This window comes from Nomascus leucogenys, chromosome 19 (genome assembly GCF_006542625.1).
Source record: "Nomascus leucogenys isolate Asia chromosome 19, Asia_NLE_v1, whole genome shotgun sequence".
Taxonomy (NCBI): Eukaryota; Metazoa; Chordata; class Mammalia; order Primates; family Hylobatidae; genus Nomascus; species Nomascus leucogenys.
In genome coordinates this window covers 74544780-74569454 of record NC_044399.1, presented here as the reverse complement: position 1 = coordinate 74569454, position 24675 = coordinate 74544780, and the positions used below count along the sequence as shown (strand labels likewise).

The 24675-nt window shown below is 50.7% G+C and overlaps 1 protein-coding gene and 1 long non-coding RNA gene across 7 annotated transcripts in view; one reads left to right on the top strand and one right to left on the bottom strand.

The window, feature by feature from the left end:
• The window catches only part of RAP1GAP2 (RAP1 GTPase activating protein 2), a 267223-nt gene that overhangs the window by 174013 nt on the left and 68535 nt on the right, over positions 1–24675 (top strand). For all 6 annotated transcript variants that reach the window (XM_030799615.1, XM_030799613.1, XM_030799614.1 and 3 more), the window contains 5 exons: positions 15717–15752; positions 20595–20639; positions 21363–21395; positions 21797–22009; positions 23540–23643. In XM_030799615.1, coding sequence (XP_030655475.1) covers positions 15717–15752; positions 20595–20639; positions 21363–21395; positions 21797–22009; positions 23540–23643 — 431 coding nt within the window. The remainder of the gene's footprint in view (positions 1–15716; positions 15753–20594; positions 20640–21362; positions 21396–21796; positions 22010–23539; positions 23644–24675) is intronic.
• LOC115831466 lies at positions 20174–23875 on the bottom strand. The gene is made up of 3 exons (XR_004026954.1): positions 22435–23875; positions 21821–21906; positions 20174–21176 (listed from the first exon to the last, which is right to left on the bottom strand). It is a non-coding gene; the product is annotated as an uncharacterized LOC115831466 (long non-coding RNA).

The window sequence follows — 24675 nt, the reverse complement described above, 5'->3', positions numbered from 1 at the left end:
GCCTGCCTGGCACATCACCAGTGCCCAACAGAGGATACCTTGGGACTTCCTAAAACATTGCTTAATATCATCTCATCTTCTAGCTCGGGAACATTCAGTGGCTTCCATAGCTTGAAACTTGTGTTTGGGGCTGAAACTTGGGGGCTGATTTGGCTCATAGAATGATTGCATTTGGTCCACATAGAGATTTTTAAAATTTTGTGTCATCCATGTACAAACATTGGGAGACTCACACAAAAAATTGGATTTTTGGCTTATTTTGAGAACTTCAGCAACACTGAGCTTGCCTTTCTGCTGGACAGCTTAGTGAGAGACAAGTAAATAGTGGCCGCCCCCCTTTGGAATGGCTGTGTGCTCTTCAGTGTACCATTATCTCAGTCTCATGCTCTTTTTCTCGTTTAAAAAAATGGGTGAAATTTACATAACATAAAATTAATGATCTTAAAGTGAACAATTCAGTGGCATTTAGTACTTTCGTGATGTTGTACAACCATCACGTCTATCTAATTCCAATTTTTATTTTATTTTATTTTTGAGATGGAGTCTTGCTCTGTCACCCAGGCTGGAGTGAAGTGGTGTGATATTGGCTCACTGCAACCTCCGCCTCCTGAGTTCAAATGATTCTCCTGCCTTAGCCTCCCGAGTAGCTGGGATGACAGGCGCTCACCACCCATGCCTGGCTAATTTTTGTATATTTAGTAGAGATGGGGTTTCACCATGTTGGTCAGGCTGGTCTTGAACTCCTGACCTCAAGTGATCTGCCCACCTTGGCCACCCAAAATGCTGGGATGACAGGTGTGAACCACCATACCTGGCCTAGTTCCAAAATATTTTATCATCCCCAAATAAGACCCCTTTAAGCAGTTACTCCCCACTTTTTCCTCCCCCCAAGCCCATGACAATCACGACTCTCTTCTCTGTCTTTATAGATTTACCCATTCTAGATATTTTATGGAGATAGAATTATTATGCTTCTGCACAGCAAAGGAAGCAATCAACAGGGTGGAAAAGCAGCCTACAGAATGGGAGGAAATATTTGCAAACCATATATCAGATAAGGGGTCAATTTTTAAAATGTATAAGGAACTTCTACAGCTCAATAATAAAAAAGCCTCACCTGATTTAAGAAGTGCACTAAAGGGGCGGGTGCAGTGGCTCACGCCTATAATCCCAGCACTTTGGGAGGCTGAAACAGGCAGATCATCTGAGGTCAGGAGTTCAAGACCAGGCTGGCCAACATGGTGAAACCCTGTCTCTACTAAAAATCCAAAAATTAGCTGGGTGTGGTTGCACACGCCTGTAATCTCAGCTGCTTGGGAGGCTGAGGCAGGAGAATCGCTTGAACCTGGGAGGCAGATGAGGCAGTGAGCTGAGATCGTACCATTGCGCTCCAGCCTGGGTGACAGAGCAGGACTCTGTCTCCAAAAACAAAAACAAAAACGTGTACTAAAGACTTGAATAGACACTTCTCTAAAGAAGACATACGAGTGGTCAACAGGTATAGGAGAGGGTCATTAATCATCAGGGAAATGCAAATAAAACCACAGTGATATGTCACCTCAGACTTGTTAGGATGGCTAGTATCAATACCACAGAAGAGGCCAGGCATGGTGGCTCACGCCTGTAATCCCAGCACTTTGGGAGGCCAAGGAGGGCGGACCATGAGGTCAGGAGATCGAGACCATCCTGGCCAATATGGTGAAACCCGTGTCTACTAAAATACAAAAAATTAGCCGGGTGTAGTGGGGTACACACCTGTAATCCCAGCTACTCAGGAGGCTGAGGCAGGAGAATTGCTTGAACCCAGGAGATGGAGGTTGCAATGAGCCGAGATTGCGCCATTGCACTCTAGCCTGGCGACAGAGCGAGACTCCGTCTCAAAACAAAACAAAAAACAAACAAAAAAAACTGAAAGCACAAAAGATAACAAGCATTGGTGAGGATGTGGAGAAATTGGAACTCTTGTCACACTGTTGGTAGAAATGTAAATTGGTGCAACCGCTATGGGAAACAGCACAGAGATTGCTCAAAAAATTAAAAACATTAAAAAGAGAACTACCAACTTCGTTCTTTGCACGTGGAGCTTTTTTGCAGCTCCATTTGTTGAAAAGACTATTCTTTCCCTAGGATTGGTCTTGGCAATCCTGTCAAAACACAGTTGGCCATAGATATGTGGGTTTATCTCTGGACTCTTAATTCTACTCTGTTGGTTCACATGCCTGTTTTTATGCCAGGACCACACCGTTTTGATCACTGTAGCTTTATAGTAAGTATTGATTGGGAAATATGAGTTCTCCACCTTTGACCTTCCTCTTTAAGAAGGTTTTGAGTATTCTGGATGGAATTTCCCTATCGAATTTAGGATCAGCTTTTCAATTTCTTCAAAATATCCAGCTAGGATTCTGATAGCGATTTCGTTAGATAGGTGGATCACTTTGAATGGTACTGCCATCTTAACAGTATTAAATCTTCCAATCCATGAACATGGAATGTCGTTCCATTTATTTATGTCTTCTTTAATTTCTTTCGGCAATGTTTTGTAGTGCTTAGTGTGCCAGCCACTCAGTTAAATTTGTTCCTAGGTATTTTATTCTTTTTAATGCTTTTTTTTTTTTTTTTTTTTTTTTTTGAGACAGAGTCTTGCTCTGTCGCCCAGGCTGGAGTACAGTGGCGCAATCTCAGCTCACTGCAAGCTTCGCCTCCCAGGTTCACGCCATTCTCCTGCCTCAGCCTCTCCGAGTAGCTGGGACTACAGGCGCCCGCCACCACGCCCGGCTAATTTTTTTGTATTTTTAGTAGAGACGGGGTTTCACCGTGGTCTCGATCTCCTGACCTTGTGATCCGCCCGCCTCGGCCTCCCAAAGTGCTGGGATTACAAGCGTGAGCCGCCGCGCCCGGCTTAATGCTATTTTATTTTTTATTTTTTGAGATGGAGTCTCACTCTTTCGCCCAGGCTGGAGTGCAGTGGCACTATCTCGGCTCACTGCAAGCTCTGCCTCCCGGGTTCCTGTCATTCCCCTGCCTCAGCCTCCCGAGTAGCTGGGACTACCGGCGCCCGCCACCACGCCAGGCTAATTTTTTGTATTTTTAGTAGAGACGAGGTTTCACTGTGTTAGCCAGGATGGCCTCAATCTCCTGACTTCATGATCCACCCGCCTTGGCCTCACAAAGTGCTGGGATTACAGGCATCAGCCACCGTGCCTGGCCTAATGCTGTTTTAAAATGGAATTGTTTTCTTAATTTTCTTTCTGATTGTTTATTTTTATTTATTATTTTTATTGTTTATCTTTTCTGATTGTGTCTTTCTGATTGTTCATTGCTGGTGTATAGAAACACAGCTGATTTTTGTACTCTGCAGTTTTGTAGACTTCCTTTATCAGCTCTAGTAGATTTTGTGTGTGTGTGAAATCTGTGAGGTTTTTTTATGTAGGAACATCTCATCTGACAATAGAGATAGTTTTACTGTTTCCTTTCCTTGGTAGATACCTTTTATTTCTTTGTTCTGGCTAGAGCTTTTAGTACACTGAGTGGTAGTGGTGAACGTGAGTTTCCTTGTTTTGTTGCTACTTCATCTTAAGGGGAAGGCTTTTAGTTTTTCGTCATTGAGTATGATGTTAGCTATGTCTTTTTTTTTTTTTTTAATGCCTTTTATGTCAAGGAAGTTCCCTTTTATTCTTAGTTTTCTGAGAGTTTATATCATGAAAGGATATTAGCTTTTGTCAAGTGCTCTTTCTGTTATCAATTGAGATAATCATGTATTTTTTCTTCGTCATCCTGTTAATGTGATACATTACATTGATTTTCTTTTTTTTCTTTCTTTTTTTTTTTTTTTTTTTTTTTTTGGAGACAGAGTTTTGCTCTTTCGCCCCAGCTGGAGTGCAGTGGCACAATCTGGGCTCACTGCAAGCTCTTTCCCCTGGGTTCAAGCGATTCTCATGCCTCACCCTCCCAAGTAGCTGGGATTATAGGCACGTGCCACCACGCCTGGATAATTTTTGTATTTTTAGTAGAGACAGGGTTTCACCATGTGGGCCAGGCTGGTCTTGAACTCCTGACCTCAGGTGATCCTCCTGCCTCAGCCTCCCAAAGTGCTGGGATTACAGGTGTGAGCCACCGCGCCCAGCTTATTGCATTGATTTTCTTGTGTTGAACCAAGCTTGCATTCCTAGGATAAATCCCACTTGGTCATGGAATATAACAGTATGTTGTTGGGTTTGGTTTACTGGTATTTTATTGAGGATGTCTGACTCTATCCATAAGGATACTGGCCTGTAGTTTTCTGTGGTTCCTCTGTGTCACTTTGATAACGCTGGCCTCATAGGATGAGTTAGGAAGTGTTTCCTCCTCTTCTATTTTTGGAAGAGTGTGAGAAGGGCTGGTGTGAATTCTTCTGTAAGTGTTTGGTCGGCTTCACTATGAAGCCATCTGGCCCTGGACTGTTCTTTGTTGGGAGGTTTTTAATTACTACAGATTCCATCTCTTCTCCCATCACTCGTTTAGGTTGCTTGCCTGGTGCCTGAAGTCATTTGCATCTTCTAGTCCTGTCTTAGAATTTAAATATGAGTCTGCCTAATTTAAGATGTCCTATAAAAACCCAACCATCTTCCCACCCTTCCCCACCTTTCCACATCTCTGCTCTGGTATCTCTGCTCAGAGATGGTCCCTCCCACACAGCAGCAGCATTCAACATGATTAATCCCATAGGTCAGTGGTTCTCAGTTGGGAACTTCATAGAAACGCATTCTTTGGCCAAGAATCAGAAGCTCTAGGGGTGGGGCCTAGGAAACCTTTTTTTTTTTTTTTTTCTTTTTTTTTGAGACAGAGTTTCGCTCCTTCGCCCAGGCCGGAGTGCAGTGGTGTGATCTCGGCTCACTGCAACCTCCACTCCCCGGGTTCAAGTGAATCTCCTGCTTCAGCCTCCCAAGTAGCTGGGATTATAGGTGCCCGCCACCACGCCTGGCTAATTTTTGTACTTTTAGTAGAAGTGGGGTTTCTCCGTGTTGGTCAGGCTGGTCTCGAACTCCTGACCCCAGGTGATCCGCCCGCCTTGGCCTCCCAAAGTGTTGGGATTACAGGCGTGAGCCACCTTGCCCTGCTGGAAACTGTGTTTTAACTAGCCCCCAGGTGATTCTGTGGCATTACCACTGCCACACTTAACAGAGAGCCATCGCAGGCTCCTGGCCCCAGTGACATAGTAAAATGGCACCTCTGAAACCCTCTAGCAACAAAGGAGCCGTGAGCGGCAGGAGTTGGTGGAAAAAGGAGACCAGAGAAGGGAAAGAGGAGCAAGCAGGTAGCTCGGCGGGGGTGGTGGTGGGAGACTTGGTTGGAACAGGACCTGATTCTGGAGGACAGTTCGTTATTGGGGGCACCCACTGGGCATAGGGTTGGCCATCCAGGGTGAGGGGTGCAGTCTGTGGCCAGAGCACAGACAGCAGTGTTAATAGCAGTAACACTGGCCCATCCAGCCCTGACTCTAGCCATCCCGAGAAGCCCGCCCTGGCCACTTCCAGGCCAAGACTCGGCCTCCACCACCTGCTTCATTGCATCTTGCTTAGCAGAATATTTAGCCATTCATCTAGCAAATGTTTATTGAGCACCTACTGTGTGCTAGGCAGTTCTATTAATAGCACAGGGATACAGCAAACAAAGAGCTCTGCCCTCGAGGACCTTCTGTTCTGCAGCCAGCCTGGTGGCCGGCTGGTTCTCATCCTGCTTGCCCTGTGGATGGGGACTTCTGGGCCAGCGGCGGAGTCGGGCAGTGTGGCGTGCTCGGTGGTCAGACAACATGGGACACGTCCCATCCCGCTCCCAGGGCGTGCCCAGTTCCCCCAGCTTTCCAGAAAGGGGTTTAGAGAACTCTCCAGAAATCCTTTTCCTTGGTCATGTCTTCCCTCTCCATCGGGCTGAGAAACTCACTCTGACCTGTTTGCTTCCCCCGCCCAGCACTTTCTGGCCTGCATCTCCCCCCTGATTTTCCTGGGACCCACGTAGGTGCAAAACACCTGCTCCTCCATCCTTGTCTTCTGGTAATGTTTTTCGTTTGCCGTTAACGTGGCCTTGCCCCCTCCACGTGTCCTGGATTGGGGTGGGCGGGGATAACGAGGCGATTGCGAGGGCTCGTTGAGCGACCTGTGTGTCAGGCTCTGTACACGCTGGCCTGTGTGGTCCCGCCACAGCCCTGTGAGTTAACGGTCATGTTTTTAGCCCCATGGAAAGGTGCGAGCACTCAGACAGCATGGTTCTATGAGCATGGGTGTGCGGTGCCTCCCAGGAGCAGGGTTTTTAGTGAGGCTGCTGACACATAAACACACCCCACCTCCAGAAGCAGAGGAGAGGAACCCAGGGCCAGGGCAGGTAGCCCAGCAAGGACCCAGCACGCTGTAGGTGGGGCCAGTGAGTGTCACTTCTCCAGCGAGGGTCAGAGAGGGGAGAGAGGCAAGAGTGTTGCAGGGGCGGGGGTCTCATGAGCTGGGGTGCAGCAAGAGGGAAGGAACAGGTGGCTGCCTGTCTGCAGGAGAAGCCGTGCCCGTGTGTAGAGCTGCTGTGGACCAGGGGGAGGCAGGGAGGGCACAGCGTGGTGAGATGGAGAGAGGGGGTCCTGGACTCACATGAGTGCCATCTTTTCCCGTCACTTCTTCTGCTTTGCTGCCTGGGCAGTGGGCTGGCACCAGAACTGGCAAGTAGGGGCATTGGGAAAGATGCCTCAAGATGTCTCAAGCCTAAATTGCTCCTTGCGGTTCTTGTTCACATCTGCCCCTGCTACCTGGGACCTCCTCCAGCATCCTTCTCCCCAAAGACACTCTCTGCCTTTCTAAAGGAAGACCAGGCTGTTTCTGTATTGGGAGGTGGTGGGGACAGAGGTGGAACCTGGGGCCCAGACGGAGTTCCTCGGCTGAGTGCTGGCTCTGCGTGGTTATCTATTGACTGGCTGTGAATGCAGAGCCCACGGGCAAATGCTGGCCGCCCCTCTGATTTGGGTGGCAAGAGCTGCTGCCGCTAATACATTAGACAGCTGCATGGACGCTGCTATTAATGAGGAGACTCAATTCATGCCTCTGTGAAAATCCAGCGGCTGGCTTCCTGGTAGAGGGAGATCCCTTCCGAAGGCTGTCCCGGGCAGGACGTTAGTCTCTGGGGCAATGCCAGTGAGTCAGTGAGCATTAACTGAGCACCTGCTGTGTGCCCTGAGCATTAACTGAGTGCCTGCTGTATGCCCTGAGCATTAACTGAGTGCCTGTTGTGTGCCCTGAGCATTAACCGAGTGCCTGCTGTATGCCCTGAGCATTAACTGAGTGCCTGCTGTATGCCCTGAACATTAACTGAGTGCCCGCTGTGTGCCCTGAGCATTAACTGAGTGCCTGCTGTGTGCCCTTGGCTGTATGCAGCCATCTCAGGGTGTGTGGACGAGGGTGTGTCCGAAAGGCTGAGCTGCTGTTCCCGGCTGGCCTGAGTCATGCTGCTTCTGGGTGGAAAAGGAGACTCACTCCCTGCCAACTGTCCCATTGGAAAGTGCAGCAAGTCGCTGAGAAGTGGGGCCAGCCCAGCCGAGGCCATGCTGCCACTGGCTGATTTCTGCTGCTGGGCACTGTCCATGCAGGGATCATCCACCCAGCACATTGCTCATGGCTGAGGCTGAATCATAGCCCTTCTCACCACCTGTGCCAGCCCCAGGCCATGGGGCATCTTCATTCAGACCCATTTCTTTTCTTCTTCTTCCTCTTTTTTTTTTTTTTGAGATGGAGTCTCGCTCTGTTGCCCAGGCTGGAGTGCAGTGGCACAATCTTGCCTCACTGCAACCTCTACCTCCCGGGTTCAAGTGATTCTCCTGCCTCAGCCTCCCGAGTAGCTGAGATCACAGGCCTGTGCCACCACGCCTGGCTAATTTTTGTACTTTTAATAGAGACACAGTTTCACCATGTTGGCCAGGCTGGTCTGAAACTCTTGGCCTTAGGTGATCTGCCCTCCTCGGCCTCCCAAAATGTTGGGATTACAGGTGTGAGCCAACCCGCCCAGCCAGACTCATTTCTAACAGTCTTCTAAAGACACTGTCTCTGGGAAGACCAATGAAATAGAGAAAAAGTATCTTGAAGCTGCTAGACCACCTCCAACTGGACAAAGGATGCTTCCAGAGGGAGCTTTCCAATAGCTCCTTCTAGGAGCTGCTATTTACTGGGCATTCACTGCAGACCACGCCCTGGCTGGGCACTTCTTACACCTGTTCTCACCTCATCTGCCTAAGAGCGCTAAAGTCAGGGACTATTTGCTTCAATTTTTTTTTGTTTTTTTTTTAGACAGGGTCTTGCTCTGTCACCCAGGCTGAAGGGCAATGGCGTGATCTCGGCTCACTGCAACCTCCGCCTCCAAGGCTCAAGCGATTCTCCTGCCTCAGCCTCCCAAGTAGCTGGGATTACAGGCGCCCGCCACCATGCTCAGCTAATTTTTGTATTTTTAGTAGAGATGGGGTTCATCATGTTGGCCAGGCTGGTCTTGAACTCCTGACCTCAAATGATCCACCCACCTCAGCCTCCCTAAGTGCTGGGATTACAGGCGTGAGCCACTGTGCCCAGCCTGCTTCAATTTTCAGGTGAGGAACTTAAGAGAGGAATGAAGAGAGGTTAACATGCCTCATGCAGCACAGCTGGGCAGTAGCAGGTTGCCCACTCCGCAGACCTGGGCTTCGACCACCGGGCTCTGCTGCCTCCTGTGTGTTTCTGCTGCACCTAAACCTAAATCACTCTGCACGGCCTTGCAGCTGAAGCCTGAGTTCTGGTGTTCAGGGTCTCTCAGGCCCAGGCCACAGCTTTGCTCTCCCATCTGGTCTTCAAAGGATGTCTAACCCAGAGGCCTCCAGCCGGCCGGGCTGATCCACTAACGCCTCATTGACTGTGTGCCGAGCTGCTTCTCTTTTCTGTCTTTGCCCATTCAGTTCCTGCTGCCTGAGTGCCACACCCTCCTCACCCCTCTCTATCCAGTGATTTCTCTTGATCCTTTAAGGTCTGTCTGGGATCTTGTGTCTTGCAAAAAGCCTTCGTTGACATTTTGGTTTTAAGATGTGTCCATGGATTCTTTGATGCTTCTGTCTTCAAGAGGTCGAACTTGTTGGGCGTGGTGGCTCACGCCTGTAATCCCAGCACTTTGGGAGGCTGAGGCGAGAGGATCGCTTGAGCTCAGGAGTTCAAAACCAGCCTGGGCAACATGATGAAACCCTGTTTCTACTAAAAATACAAAAATTGGCTGGGTGTGGTTGCAGGTGCTTGTAGTCCCTGCTACTTGGGAGGGTGCGGTGGGAGGATCGCTTGAGTCCGGGAGATCGAGACTGCAGTGAGCTGTGATCATGCCACTGCACTTCAGCCTGGGTGACAGAGTGAGACCCTGTCTCAAAAACAAACAAAAATAAAAAGACGTGGAACCTAGGCTGGGCGCGGTGGCTCACGCCTGTAATCCCAGCACTTGGGGAGGCCAAGGCAGGCGGATCATTTGAGGTCAGGAGTTCAAGACCAGCCTGGCCAACATGGTAAAACCCTGTCTCTACTAAAAATACAAAAATTAACTGGGCATGGTGGTGCATGCCTGTAATCCTAGGTACTTGGGAGGCTGAGGCAGGAGAATCACTTGAACCCAGGAAGTGGAGGTTGCAGTGAGCCAAGATGGCGCCACTGCACTCCAGCCTGGGTGACAGAGTGAGACTCCGTCTCAGAAAAAAATAAAATAAGTACTGAAAAGCAAAAAGGGAAAAATCATCCGTACCTTCAACCTCGTTTTGTTGTGTATCCTTCAGGATATTTTTCTCCGTGGGGGTGATGCACGCCCTCAGATGCGGTCCTGCACCTCTATACACAAACACATTCTTTATGTTTAATGGAAACAATGGGATCATCTTGCTCAAAACCCTATTTTTCACACTTAGCAATGCATTGTGAATCTTTGCAGTAGCATCAGAACACAGACCTCCTCTTGTAGTTTATTGTATGAGTGTAACCCCTGTGCCTTATTTACTTTTCCTCTCACGGTTGGGTACTTCCCCCATCGCTCAGACTTTTTGGCCCATAAACAGTGCTGGGACAAACATCCTTGTACGTGTGTTCTTGTGGCATGGCCCGGATATTGTTCTAGGGTAAATTCCTTAGAGTGGGTTTATTGGACCAAAGGACGTGGATATTTTAAACGTTTTGGACACCTGGTGCCTTTCGGAAAGGTGTATCAGGTATGCACTCACCAGAGTTCCTGCAGCCTGGGCCTGCAGACTGGACACAGTGGCTGCACTGTTGCTCATTCCTGCCACATATCCTTGCCGACACTGGTTGATCTGATCGTGAAAGATGTTATCTTACTGTCATCTTAATTTCTTTCATAACTAGAGAGGTTGGGCTTGTTTCCATGTGTTCATCGGTCATTTTGTGTGTGTCCTTTAATCATTTGTTCATGTCCTTTGCACAATTTTTCTGCTTTTTTTTTTTCTTTTGAGACAGCCTCACTTTGTCACTCAGGCTGGAGTGCAGTGGTGGGATCTCGGCTCACTGCAGCCTCCGCCTCTTGGGTTCAAGTGATTCTCATGCCTCAGCCTCCCGAGTAGCTGGGATTACAGGTATGCACCACCATACCCGGCTAATTTTTGTATTTTTAGTAGAGACGGGGTTTCACTATGTTGGCCAGGCTGGTCTCGAACTCCTGGGCTCACGTGATCCGCCCGCTTCAGCCTCCCAAAGTGCTGGGACTACAGGTGTGAGCCACCGCGCCAGACCCCTCATTTATTGACACAATGGCTTTTGGATAGTTTGAGATATAGTCCTTCAGATCATTTTCTGTGAATTTATATGCATACATAATAGAGGTAGACTTACGGTATCTTTTTTTTTTTTTTAAGAGATGGAGCCTCACTGTGTCACCCAAGGTAGGGTACAGTGTCATGATCATAGCTCACTGCAGCTTTGAACTCCTGGACTCTAGCGACCCTCCTGCCTCAGCCTCCTGCGTAGCTAGGATTACAGGTGTGAACCACTGTGGCTGGCTGTTTTTATAAAATTGGGATTATATTCAATGTATTGTCTCTGATTTCCTCCACCCCTCAACTTAATATATCTTGGAGAGTGTCATATGTAAGCAACACGAATCTGTTGCGTGTTTTTGAATGATTGTATAGTTTTTTTGAACAGCTTTGTTGAGATATAATTTACATATCATAAAGTCACCCATTTAAAGTGTACAATTTGGCCAGGTGTGGTGGCTCACACCTTTAATCCCAGCACTTTGGGAGGCCGAGGCAGGCAGATCATCTGAGGTCAGGAGTTCAAGACCAGCCTGGCCAACATGGTGAAACCCCGTCTCTACCAAAAATACAAAAATTAGCCGGGCGTAGGGGCGTATGCCTGTAATCCCAGTTATACTCTGGGGGCTGAGGCAGGAGAATCGCTTGAACCCAGGAGGTGGAAGTTGCAGTGAGCTGACATCGCGTCATTGCACTCCAGCCTGGGTGAAAAGAGCAAAACTCCATTTCAAAAAATAAAAAATAAAGCGTACAATTCAGTGGTTTTTGGTGGCATTCACGGAGCTGTGTAACCACCATCATAATCAGTTTTAGAACCTTTTTATTGCTTTGAAACGAAATTCGTACCTTTTAGCTATCACCTTCCAATCCCCCATCCCCCTCAGCATAAGCAACCTCTAATCTTCCTTCTGTCTCTGTGAGGTTACATACTCTGGACATTTGATAAAAATGGAATCACGGTCCTTTATCTCTGACTTTTGTCTTTTTTTTATTTTTTTGAGATGGAGTCTCACTTTGTCGCCCAGGCTGGAGTGCAGTGGCACAATCTCGGCTCGCTGCAAGCTCCACCTCCCAGGGTCATGCCATTCTCCTGCCTCAGCCTCCCGAGTAGCTGGGACTACAGGCACCCGCCACCACGCCTGGCTAATTTTTGTATTTTTAGTAGAGACGGGGTTTCACCGTGTTAGCCAGGATGGTCTCGATCTCCTGACTTTGTGATCTGCCCGCCTTGGCCTCCCAAAGTGCTGGGATTACAGGCGTGAGCCACCGCGCCCGGCCTCATGTAAGAGTTTTTGTGTGGACGCGTATTTTCCATTCTCGTGTGTAGGTGTCTAGGGGTGGCACTGCTGGTTCATGTGGGTACAGAGGCAGGTTCTTAACTGCTTTGCTATCCCTCCTCCTGTAGTGAGGGAATTTGTCATCCATTCGGTTCACACATCAGTACTTATTTATTTATTTATTTATTTTACTTATTTACTGAGAGGCAGTCTTGCTCTGTTGTCCAGGCTGGAGTGCAATGGTGTGATCTCTGCTCACTGCAACCTCCGCCTCCCAGGTTCAAGTGATTCTCCTGCCTCAGCCTCCCAAGTAGCTCGGATTACAGGCACCCGCCACCATGCCCAGCTAATTTTTGTATTTTTAGTAGAGACGGGGTTTCACCATGTTGGCTAGGCTGGTCTTGAATTCCTGACCTCGTGATCCGCCCTCCTCGGCCTCCCAAAGTGCTGGGATTACAGGCGTGAGCCACCGCACCCGGCCGTATCCCTACCTTTTTTCATCTGGTGTAATGCATTCAAGGGTCAGCAGTGTTGTGGCATGTGTCAGTACATTATTTTTAATGGCTGAATATTATTCCATCGTATGGATATAGCACATTTTGTTTATTCGTCAGTTGATGGACATTTGGGTTGTACCCACCGTTTGGCAAGAATGAATACTGCAGTTGTGAATGTTTGTGTACAAGTATTTGCTTGAGTACCTGCTTACAATTCTTTTGTGTATATTCCTAGGGGTCGAATTGCTGAGTCGTGTGGTCATAATTCCTTGAACGTTTTAGGGAATGGCCAGATGATTTTCCACAATGGCTGTGCTGTTTGACATTCCTACCAGCAATAGATGAGGGATCTGATTTCTCCACATCCTTGCTCACACCTGTGATATTCTGTTTTTTGGTCATAGCTGTGTTAGTGGTACGAGTGGTATCTCACTGTGGTTTTGATTTGCATTTCCTCATGATTAATGGCTTGAGTGTCTTTTTATGTACTTATTGTTCCTTTGTATGTCTTCTTTGGGGATATGTGTATTTAGATCCTTTGCCCATTTTTAAATTGAGCTGTCTTTTTCTTACTGAGTTGTAAGAGTTTCTTTTTGTAGAGACACGTCCTTTATCAGATACACGATTTGCAAATATTTTCTAGCATTCTGCGGGCTTTCTTTTGACTTTCTTGAGAGTAAGTATGAGGAATTCGTATTAACTTTTCTTTAAACGTTTGGTAGAATTTACAAATGAAGCCACCTGGGTCTGGGCTTTTCTTTGTGCGTCGTTTTTTTGATCATTAATTTGATCTTTTTATTTGTTATATGTCTTTAGTTTTCTATTTCTTACTTAGTCAGTTGTGATAGGTTATGTTTTTCTAGGAATTTGTTCATTTTATCGAAGTTATCTAATTTATTGACCTATAGTTTATAGTATTTGTATTTTATTCTGTGAGTGTAGCTTCTTTTAACCAATTTTTTTTTTTTTTTTTTTTTTTTTGAGACTGAGTTTCGCTCTTGTTGCCCAGGCTGGAGTGCAATGGCGCGATCTCGGCTCACCGCAACCTTCGCCTCCCAGGTTCAAGCAATTCTCCTGCCTCAGCCTCCTGAGTAGCTGGGATTACAGGCATACACCACCACGCCCAGCTAATTTTTTTTTTGTATTTTTAGCAGAGACGGGGTTTCTCCATGTTGAGGCCGGTCTTGAACTCCCGACCTCAGGTGATCCACCCACCTCGGCCTCCCAAAGTGCTGGGATTACAGGCGTGAGCCACCGCGCCCCACCTCTTTTAACCAATTTTCTACAGACATTTAAGTTGTTTTTATTTTTTACTGTTAGAGATGATGCTGCAGTGAACATTTGAGCCTGTCTGTGTACATCGCAAGTGTATTAGAGGATGGATTGTTAGACGTGGAATCGGGGGTCAGAGGTCTGTGTATTTAACATGTTGATTGTTTCTGTGGCATTATCCTCCTCCTGTTCATCTTTCTATCCGTATTGATTGGTATAAGCTCTTTACGTCTGGTAATCCTGGTCTCCTAAGCCTGGAGATGGGAAGAATGCCCCGCGTGGGTGCTGCATGTGCACCTGAGCAAGTTGGAAGAGGAGGTTTGGCATTTGGATGTTTGACGGCTCACTTCTGGTCGAGGGAGTTGGACGTGGGTGCCCTAAGCCCACCCCTGTACATTCATACGTGGGGTTTCTAGATGCCAGATCTGAACTGCTGATAGGTCAGAGCTTTTTGCCTTTGACACGCTGGCTTTGGCCTGACAGAGGTTGTCTGGAGTCAACAGCAGGGCTGGGTCTCTCCAGGGACTTCACCAGGCTCCTTCCCAGGGCGGTTCTGGGAATTCTGGGAGCAGTGGGAGCTCCTGGTGGTTCTGGCCCACGGGTGCCTGCAGAGGCAGGAAGAGTGCCTGGAGGCCCCACCTCTGCCTGAAGAAGAACCGAGGACACACGCACTGTTCCTCATCCCTGCTTTCTTTTCTCTCGTCTTCACTGGGGACTGTCTGTTCTGAGCACTCATTACCTCCCGGCTTCCCGGTGCCCAGATGTGGGCAGTGACATTAGTCTGAGGAGGGGTAGCTGTTTTCAGGGGATGGGAAGTGGGTGGCCTCTGTGTGTTTTGTTGGGGTAGAGCTGCCAGCCCCTCACACTTCCATTCCGCTTCCCTTTTCTCCTTTTTGTTTTTCCTGAATACACAAGGGTGGCACCAAAGTAGGTCAAAGGTTTGGACAAGTACAACTGGGATTTTAAAAATAACCCATCTAGGCTGGGCGTGGTGGCTCACGCCTGTAATCCCAGCACTTTGGGAGGCTTAGGTGGGCGGATCACCTGAGGTCAGGAGTTCGAGACCATCCTGGCCAACATGGTGAAACCACGTCTCTACTAAAAATACAAAAAAATTAGCTGGGCATGGTGGTGGGTCCTGTAATCCCAGCTACTCAGGAGGCTGAGGCAGGAGAATGGCGTGAACCCGGGAGGCGGAGGTTGCAGTGAGCCGAGATTGCGCCACTACACTCCAGCCTGGGTGACAAAGTGAGACTCTGTCTCAAAAAAAAAAAAAAAAAAGAAAAAAAGAAAAAAAAAACCCTTTAGGCCCCTGGAAGCCTCGGTTCAATGGTGTTCAGGCTTTGCTTCACCAGCTTTAGGGTCCCAAAGCGGTGCCTTGCGGGCAGGGGACCGGGCAGGCAGAGGCAGAGGTGGCACAGCAGGCCCTCCCCCTCCTTCCCTGGCTGCTCTGGCCACAGCGACCCTGCTTTCACCGGTTGGTTTTCTGTATCAGGGTGTGGAACGCTGCTTGTGTTGGACACCTTGGCCCCATTGTTGGGTTGAAAACATCCTAAATATGGCTCCTGCCGGAGGCCGGATCCCGAGGCTGACAGGCGTTTGTGGAATGTGGCTCTTCCCAGGGGCCCACAGGCCCCTTTCCTCGACAGAGGCTGAGTGTCTGTTCCCCCAGCACCATTCATTTGCCAGCCCAGGCGTGCCTTAGTCTCTCTCCTGTTGTATGGGGTGTTTGGGCCTCTAGCCCTGCAAAGGCAAAATCAAATTATCTTCTCTGTTGATCCAAATGAATTTTGTCCCTGGGGAAGCCCCAGGCTCAGCTTCTGATAGTTGGTGAGGAAGAGGCTTTCGCTGTGGACCTCCTGGCTGATCCCTGTCTTTCTGTCCCCTGCTTTTGTCTTTCAGTCGTCGGAGTTCTTTGAGATGCTGGAGAAAATGCAGGTGAGTACGTACCCCTACCGCGGTGGGGAAAGAAGCCCAGCCCCAGATGTGGGTGGCGTAGGGACCAGGCAGAACCCACAGGCAGAAGCCGGGTGCCCTGGAGGGAGGGGCAGAGAAGAGACAATTGCATCCCCTTGGCCTAGACAACCTGAGGCCATTTCGCTGTTGAGAGGTACAGAGCACTTTGAAGACACCTACGGAGGGACAGGGAGGATAAAAGCAGAACTTCCCCAGCAGGGCAGCTGGGGAGGCCACAAGCACTGTGGATGTGGAGGAGGGTTTGAAGGGTCCATTGTTCCTGGAATGAGCCGGAAAGAAGGCCTGAAAGAACTAGCTGCTTCTTGGAGGAGTCATCTCGCACAGGGAGGCAGAGGGGTGGGGTGGGAGGCCGGCCTGAGTTCAAATCCTGCACCAGTTCCTTTCCTGTCCTAAGCCTCCATAAATAAATAAGAATGAATGCACCCCCTTACATGGTGGTTGGGTGAAATGAGATAATCGGTGTAAATACTTGGTAGACACTACATAAAAGTCGGTGTGTGTTGTGGGTTCAGGGGTTCTTTGCTATTCCTCACCAGGGTCAGGGCTCCCAGGTAAGGCTGCTGCCCTGGGGAGTATGTGCAGATGCCCAGAAGGGTTCATTGACATGGGCGGGAGGAGTAGGAAGACAATGCTTATAATACACCTGTAGCTGAAGCACTTCGATGGGCTCAGAGATTGACAGGCGTCATTTCTTCCTGCTAAGGCCTTCATAAATGGGTATATTATTATTGTGATTATCCCCATAGGACAGATGAGAAAATTGAGGCACAGAACAATTAAAGGCAGCACTCAAAGGGTGCGTGGCTCATAAGTAGCTTCAGAGCCAGAGTCCAGCCATTCTGTCATGAATTTACCCTAAGTAGGCGCTCCAGGCTGAAGGGAGGACGGTTCTGCAATAATGGTCTGGAAGTCCTAGGAGGAGGGGCAAATATAGCGCCCATGGCAGTCCTGAGATGTGGGCCAAGCAGCCAGGTGTCCCTGAGGGTGGGGAGGGAGGGGAGACGCTGTTTGAAGGGAAAGTATTGTCACTGGCCGTGTCACCGAGCAAGTTATTAAAATCGTCCTCCGCGCCCAGCAGCGTGTAGACGACAGACTCATCTCCACATTTAGGGAAATTATCATCAGCTTCGGAAACCAGGCTGGCATGTGCCTGACAGTGAGGGGTGGGAGATGGTATATAATCAAGTGCTCCATTGCTTGGGGCAAAGCTGGGATTGTCGCCTCTAGTCAGTGGGGTCCTGGCACTCTGGGAAGCTGGCAGGGGGTTTGCAGCCCACCCAGCCTTCTTTCCGGTTGCCCCTCAGATCCTCTCTTCCTTCTCCCCCAGCTGGAGTCCCCTTCCCACAACTTTCCCCCACACAGGGTCTGTCTGAGCACAGCATTCAGCCCCAGTTTACCAGCCTCAGAGTGTCCTGTTGTGTAGAGGCTGCAGGGCTTGTCTGTTCATCTAGATCGGGCGCTTTCTAGGGCAGGGGTCTTGTTTTATTCTCCCTCTGTCTCTGCAGTGGCTGATACCCATGGGTGGGGTGCCTGTTCCATTTCAGTTGAGACTGTTAAAGCCAAATTTCTGGGTGTTTAAGTCCCTACCATGTGCCCCCTGGGCCCAGCCTCAGAGGGTTCACTGTTAGTAAGAAGCTCACATATGGGGCACTGCTGGCCATGGAGTGCCCGCGTGGGCCTTGAGCCTGGGCCCCATCTCTCTTCATCTTGCAGTTGTGGAAACGGAACCTCAGAGCAGTGAAGCACCCCGGGTCACTTTGCTAGTTGTGAAGAGCTGAAACTGGAACCCAGGTTTCCCGATTCCTAGCCCAAGAGTCTAGGAACTGGGAGAAGGCAGAAGCTTTGGATTCCTTCAGTCCTGGGTTCAGGTTCTAACCCTGACGCTTTCTAGCTGAGTTATCTTCAATCAAGTCGGTTTCCCCCTCTGAGCCTTAATTTCTTCATTGAGGGGAGAAGGGGAAATAAAGATAATACCTATTGTGGCCAGGCGTGGTGGCTCACGCCTGTCATCCCAGCACTTTGGGAGGTCGAGGCAGGCAGATCACCTGAGGTCAGGAGTTCGAGACCAGCCTGGCCAACATGGTGAAACCCTGTCTCTACTAAAAATAGAAAAATTAGCTGGGTGTGATGGCACACGCCTGTAATCCCAGCTACTCGGGAGGCTGAGGCAGGGGAATCTCTTGAACCCGGGTGGTGGAGGCTGCAGTGAGTGGAGATTGCGCCACTGCATTCAGCCTGGATGACAGAGCAAGACTCCATCTCAAAAAAAAAAAAAAAAAAAAAAAAAAAAGACAATACCTCTAGCAAAATAGCACATGGAGGAGAGAGGGCCCAGTGCTGTGCAGTGGCTCTGTGGTAGGTTATTAGGGGAGGGAGTGGTGTGGCGGAGGGGATGGGAGGAAGTTTGCTCTCCTGCCCTCAGGGCTGTTCCCAGACAGGGATGACTAATGCAGGCCAAACAAAACAGACTCCTGCCCTCACTGCCCCACCCGCCATCTGCCCAGTGTGCCAACTGGGACAGGGTCTGTAGGGCCACCCAGGTGGCTTTGTGTGTGTGTGTGTGTGAGAGGAGCGCCTGTCCAGTGGGAAGGGCCCTCCCACGCCCTCCTGAACAATGCTGCAAGGTGACCCAGCCCAGGGAAGTCAGCAGAGGCTGCATCTCAATCCACCCAGTTAACAGGAGCCCTGCTGTCCACAGAGTGTGGAGTACGTCACACACTTGGTGAGCCGGTGACCTGGCTTCAAATCTAGGCCCTGCCACTCAGTGGCTGTGCGACCTTAGGCAAGCAGCCTCCTTCTGGGGCCCCAGTATCCTTGCTGGTGGAAAGGTGCTGTGAGTTTCCAAGGAGACCACAGAGAGAGCTGGCTTGGGAAGGTTAAAATCCCTGTGCGTTAGTGTTGTGACCAGGCAGAAGCTGCTTCTGGACTCCTTCTGCTTCAGAGGGGACCTGTTTCTTCTAGTTTGTGCACCGTCTCGTACCGTCACCCGATTTTCTCAGATAGTCTTGGAAACACCACGTGTTCCCCTCCTGCACAACACGTTAAGTCAGAACTCAATGATAGAACTGCTGGACCGGGGCCAGGCACAGTGGCTCACGCCTGTAATCCCAGCAGTTTGGGAGGCCGAGGCGGGTGGATCACCTGAGGTCGGGAGTTCAAGACCAGCCTGGGCAACATGGTGAAACCCCATCTCTACTAAAAATGCAAAAAACTAGCTGGGCATGGTGGCACATGCCTGTAATCCCAGCTACTTGGGAGGCTGAGGCAGGAGAATCATTTGAACCCGGGAGGTGGAGGTTGCAGTGAGCCGAGATCCCACCACTGTACTCCAGCCTGGGCAACGAGAGTGAAACTCCATCTCAAAAAAAAAAGAAGAGGCTGGGTGCAGTGGCTCACGCCTATAATCCCAGCACTTTGGGAAGCCAAGGCAGGTGGATCACCTGAGGTCAGGAGTTCGAGACCAGCCTGACCAACACGGTGAAACCCCATCTCTACTAAAAATACAAAAATAAGCTGGGCGTGGTGGCACATGCCTGTAATCCCAGCTACTGGGGAGGCGGAGGCAGGAGAATTGCTTGAACCCGGGAGGTGGAGGTTGCAGTGAGCCGAGATCATACCACTGCACTCCAGCCTGGGCAATAGAGACAGACTCCGTCTCAAAAACAAACAAACAAACAAACAAACTGTTGGACAGGGCACTGCTCCCCAGAAGTGAATTCTTCGGATACCTGTAGATAAACTCCCTTAGTCCAGTCCCAGGCATCGTATCTGATCCTTGCAGTCATCCTTCCATTAGTGAGATGAAAGGTGAGTGTCTAATCCTCATTTTACAGATGACACTGGGGGCTCCAAGAGGCTACGCTTTGTCAAGGGTCACAAATAGTAAGTTCGCAGCAGAGTGAGGGTCAGCACCAGGCCTCCCGCCTGTCCCCTGAAGGCCTGTTGGCATGGGATCTAGAGCGCTGGCTCTGACACCAACAAGCATGACTTCCTATGGTTCCCTTCCCTTACTGGCTCTGTGACCTTAAGGATTTATTTATTTTTTTTTAATTTGAGATGGAGTTTCGCTCTTGTTGCCCAGGCTGAAGTGCAATGGCACGATCTCGGCTCACTGCAACCTCTGCCTCCCGGGTTCAAGCACTTCTCCTGCCTCAGCCTCCTGAGTAGCTGGTATTATAGGCATGCGCCACCATGCCCGGCTAATTTTGTATTTTTAGTAGAGACGGGATTTCTCCATGTTGGTCAGGCTGGTCTTGAACTCCTGACCTCAGGTGATCTGCCCGCCTTGGCCTCCCAAAGTGCTGGGATTACAAGCGTGAGCCACTGTGTCCGACAAGACAGATATTTAAGCTTTGAATGATAATACCGCCTCCTTCATGATAATAATGACCCACAGCATTTATTATATACCAGTCAGTGTTCCAAGTGCTCAACCCACTGTTAACCTTTAACCTTCACCACCATAGTTGATACCATCATCATTCCCATTTTACAGATGAGAACACTGAGTCACAGAGAGGTTTCTGTGACCTGCCAAGGTCATCAGGCTGATAGGTGGCAGTGTTGGGATTTGAACCCCAGTGATCTGGCTCAAGTCTGTGCTGTTAGCCCAGCGGCGCTGTTGCCTCACCCGAGGCTGCTGTGAGGCCCGCCCATGGCCAGGTGTGATGTGTGCAGGCCCAGCACGGGCCAGCTTTTGCTGCTGCTCTTGTTACTAACCCCTTGTGACACCAGGTGCTCTTTATCTGGCCCTGTCTTCTGACCTTTGCTTTTCTGTGGATCCTGTTTTCCTTGTTTCTATAGGGGATCAAGCTTGAAGAGCAGAAGCCGGGACCCCAGAAGAACAAGGTGGGCTGGGTGGGTGAGGGGTGGCCAGATGGCCCTGGTGAGGGGCTAGGGCGAGAGGAAGGCAGGAGAGGCTGCTGGGGTGCTGGGGTCTTCTTACACCTGTCTAACTCTGACTCGCACCACGGGCCGCTTCATGACTGCCTTGTTAGACCAGTGCACGGTGGGCAGCAGAGGGGTCCTGGCTTGATGCCTTAGGGCAGCTTCAGAGCAGGCTGGGGGTGGAGGCCTCGGTGGGACCTCCGGCTTGGCCGTTGGGCCCAGCTCTTCCCTACCCTGTGCAGTGTGTAAGGGTGTCAGGCTCTGTGCCCCGGGCTCCAGTGGGCAGTCAGCTTTCAGCTTCAGGTTCCATTTCCCAGCCCAGGGGTGCCGCTTATCACTTGGAGGTCAGTCTCCCTGCCTGGAAAGGGGTGCTGGGGGAGACTAGGGATCGTTTTCCGGAATGAGCTGTTCGAGGATGAGGAGCTGGTATTACGAGGGGTGAGAAGTTCAGCGCCTTCGGACACTGCATCGTCAGCTGGCAGGGTTTATGTTTGGGTTCTGTCAGTTTGGAGAAGAACGTGGGGGATGTTAGATTCCAGAGCTGACTCTGAGCTGTTCTTCCATTGAATGTTCCTCCCTCAAAGCCCCCCTACGACATAGCCCCCTTGCGAGACCTGGAAACAGTGGTCAGGCTTTATGGGCACTGCCGGGACTAATGGTGGTATCATCTGGTTTGTCTTGCAGGATGACTACATCCCATACCCCAGCATTGACGAGGTAGGCGCCCTTCCCTCACTCCCATCCGCTCTGCAGCCTGCTCTGGGTCCTGTCCCTGGGGAAATGATGGCGATGGCCTGTGCCCAGCCCCCCAGGGGAGAGAACCTTGGGCCTGGGACCTCTCTTCCTGTCCTTTGCCTTTGTAACCTCAGCTTCTCCATGTGTTAAGTTGGGGGTGCTCATCTAGGCTTTGCAGCCCTGGGGCTACAGGGTTGGTCAGTGAAGCTGGAGGTGTTGTGGGGCTTGGAGGAGGGGTTCATGTCACTACCTTTGGCCTCAAGTACCAGTGGGTACCAGGCCCCACTCCTGGGAGCAGTGCAGATGGGACACCGCCACCGGCCCCCTCCCTCCCCTGTGGTCCCAGGGTCAGCTGCAGTGCACGACCCTCCCTCTGCCTTCAGGTTGTGGAGAAGGGAGGCCCGTACCCTCAGGTCATCCTGCCACAGTTTGGGGGCTATTGGATCGAGGACCCGGAGAACGTGGGCACCCCAACGTCGCTGGGGAGCAGCATCTGTGAGGAGGAGGAAGAGGACAACCTCAGCCCCAACACGTTCGGCTACAAGCTCGAGTGCAAGGGTGAAGCCAGGGCCTACCGGAGGCACTTCCTGGGGAAGGTGAGGCTGGGGGGAGGAGCTGCTGGGCGTGGGGGGAGGGGCTGGGGGAGGAGCTGCTGGGGGTGGGGGGAGGGGCTGGGGGAGGAGCTGCTTGGGTCGGGTGGGGGAGGGGCTGGGGGAGGCTGTAGGAGAGGAGCTGGGGGAGGCTGGGGGAGAGAGGAGCTGGCGGGGGTTGGGGGAGAGGCTGGGGGCCCTGGGAGAGAGGAGCTGCCTGGGGGTGAAGGGGAGTGGCTAGGGGAGGCTGGGGGAGAGAGGAACTGGCAGGGGTGGGGGGAAGGGTTGGGGCCCTGGGGGAGAGGAGCTGTTGGGGGGGCGGGCAGGGGAGGGACTGGGGGCCCTGGGAGAGAGGAGCTGCCGGGGGTGGGGGGAGGGCAGAGTGGCCCAAGGTCCTCTCTCCAGTGCCCCCCTTTTCCTTGGCCTCTTACCTCCTTCCTGGTCTGTCCTTTCGCTGCTGCCTGCTGCCGTCTTAGTTGGAGAGGTCTGAGGGGCTGTGTCCTGGGATAGGGGACGGGGCAGGGGAGCCATGCAACAGTCAGGGAGGCCCAGTGCCATGAGTCCTTGTGGGGACCACCCCCGCAAATGTTTCAGGAGGTGATGGAATGGGTAGTGTTTGGGGTGAACGATAGTGGGTGGAGTTTTGACTGTTCAAGGAAAAATATGTTCTCACACCTCAAGAAGTCTCTGTTTCCATCTAAATAATGCAAATCTCTCCCGTCCTCATTCAGGCAGGTCCTCTGAGTACTTGTACTGCATAGTGTCTGTGAGCCTCTGAATTGCTTAAAAGTGACAAAGTTACATGTAAAAAAATAGATTCTGCCCTTCGGACTTAACAGATTCTTGATGTACTGAGGGCAGATTCCGGAAATCTGTAGCCTGAGGCTGCTTTGCAGAGTCTCACATGACGGGAGGCTGCCTCAGAGCCCTGGGGTCTTGTTAGCATGCAGATTCCAGGGCCTCACTCTGATCCAGCAGGTCTGGGGAGCTGTGTTTTTTGCTGGTGTTCCCCGAGCCGGGGAGTGACCCACTGGCCCAGGACACCTCCCAGGTCCCCTGGGTGGAGGTGCTAGGGTTCCTTCTTGCTGTCTTGCCCCAGATGGTGTGAACTGGTGAGGGCCGCCCCCTGGGAGTGAGAACGTGGACTCGGTATCTTGTGGTCAAGAACTTGCCCTTCAGAGTCAAGACAGATGTACGTTTGGACCCTGGATCTGTCCCTTCCTTGTCGTGTGATCCTGGGCAGTGACAACCCCCCTGACCATTGGTTTTCCCATCTGTGAAATGGGGATGATGTTCTCTCCCGGATACGGCTGTGTTCAGGAGTGAAGGAGATAGTGGGTGTTAAGCCCCTGGCACGGTGCCTGGCACCTCCTGAGGATCTGGCCATCGGTACCTGTTAATGTCGTCATTGTCATCAGCATCCTTCTCTTCCTTGTTGCTGTGGGGCTCTCACTCCTGGTGAAGGAGGTGGTTTGTGGGGAACATATCTGGAAGGTTTCTTCCTCCTTCCTGCTCACACTCAGTTTCTCTTTTTAGGATCATCTAAACTTTTACTGTACTGGCAGCAGCCTGGGGAACTTGATCCTGTCCGTCAAGTGCGAGGAAGCAGAGGGGAAGGAGTACCTCCGGATCATCCTCAGGTGGGGCTGTTGTGCTGCTTGAGGCCACTTCTCTTCCAGGCAGGGCTCTCATCGGTGGTGTGGGGGCTGGGATGGGACTCAGTCTGGTCTGGGTGTGCTGGCTGGCGGGGACAGGCCTGCTGGAATCGTGGGGCTGTCTGCAGTTGCCTAGCGGGGAGACCCACGTGCTCCACCAGTTAGCTGACAGTCAGAGGGGCATCCAGGTCTCCAGGTCACCCAGACTGTACCCCTTCCTGCCTCTCTTTCTTACAAGTCCATGGCTCTGAGAGGAATACGGGAAGGAAAGTAGGGATGGTTCAGTGTGAGTCATCCTGCTGAGACGCAGCTCCGAGTCCTGGGAGAGGGTTCGCCAGAGTGCTGCCTGGGGTGTACCTCTCGCCAGGAAAGATAGCGCCCTGTGTGTTTGTTGTACGGCTGGGTTCCCTGAGATGCAGTGATGTTCACAACAGAAGCACGGATTTATAGCGGAAGCCAGGGCGCCTCTCTCTGGATTGTGACCTTCCCAAGGGCAGGAACTGGAACTGGTTTCTGTTTGGTTTAGCTAACATGTTTTGTAAAACCTCCTCTGTACCAGGAACTGCGATAGGTGTTAGAGATACCATGATGGCTGAGACTTGGTCCCTGTTCTCTGAAAGGCATATGGCTTCATGAATGTAATGTGTGTCACGGGTATGATTTTAGCAATATGCACAGGTTGCTATGGGGGCACAAAGGAGTCTGTGTCTTATTTATCTCTGTCCCTGGTGGGGTGGTGCTTAGCAGAATGCTGTGAACCTGTCAGGCTCTCAATCCTTATTTGTGGAGTCTAATTGAAAATTCATATAGGTATTTGGAAAAGAGCAATCACATTTTTTTTTCCTGCCCACATTTTGAGATAAATATTGGAGGGAATAAGGACATATAACCCCACTTTGGGAAAGGTGGGGGTCCGTGGTTTCAGGATGTTGTCAGCAGCCAGCCAATCTTAGTTTGTTTCTTATCAAGAAAGGAAGCGATTTTCTCTACAGAGGTTCACTTGGCTGGAAATCACAT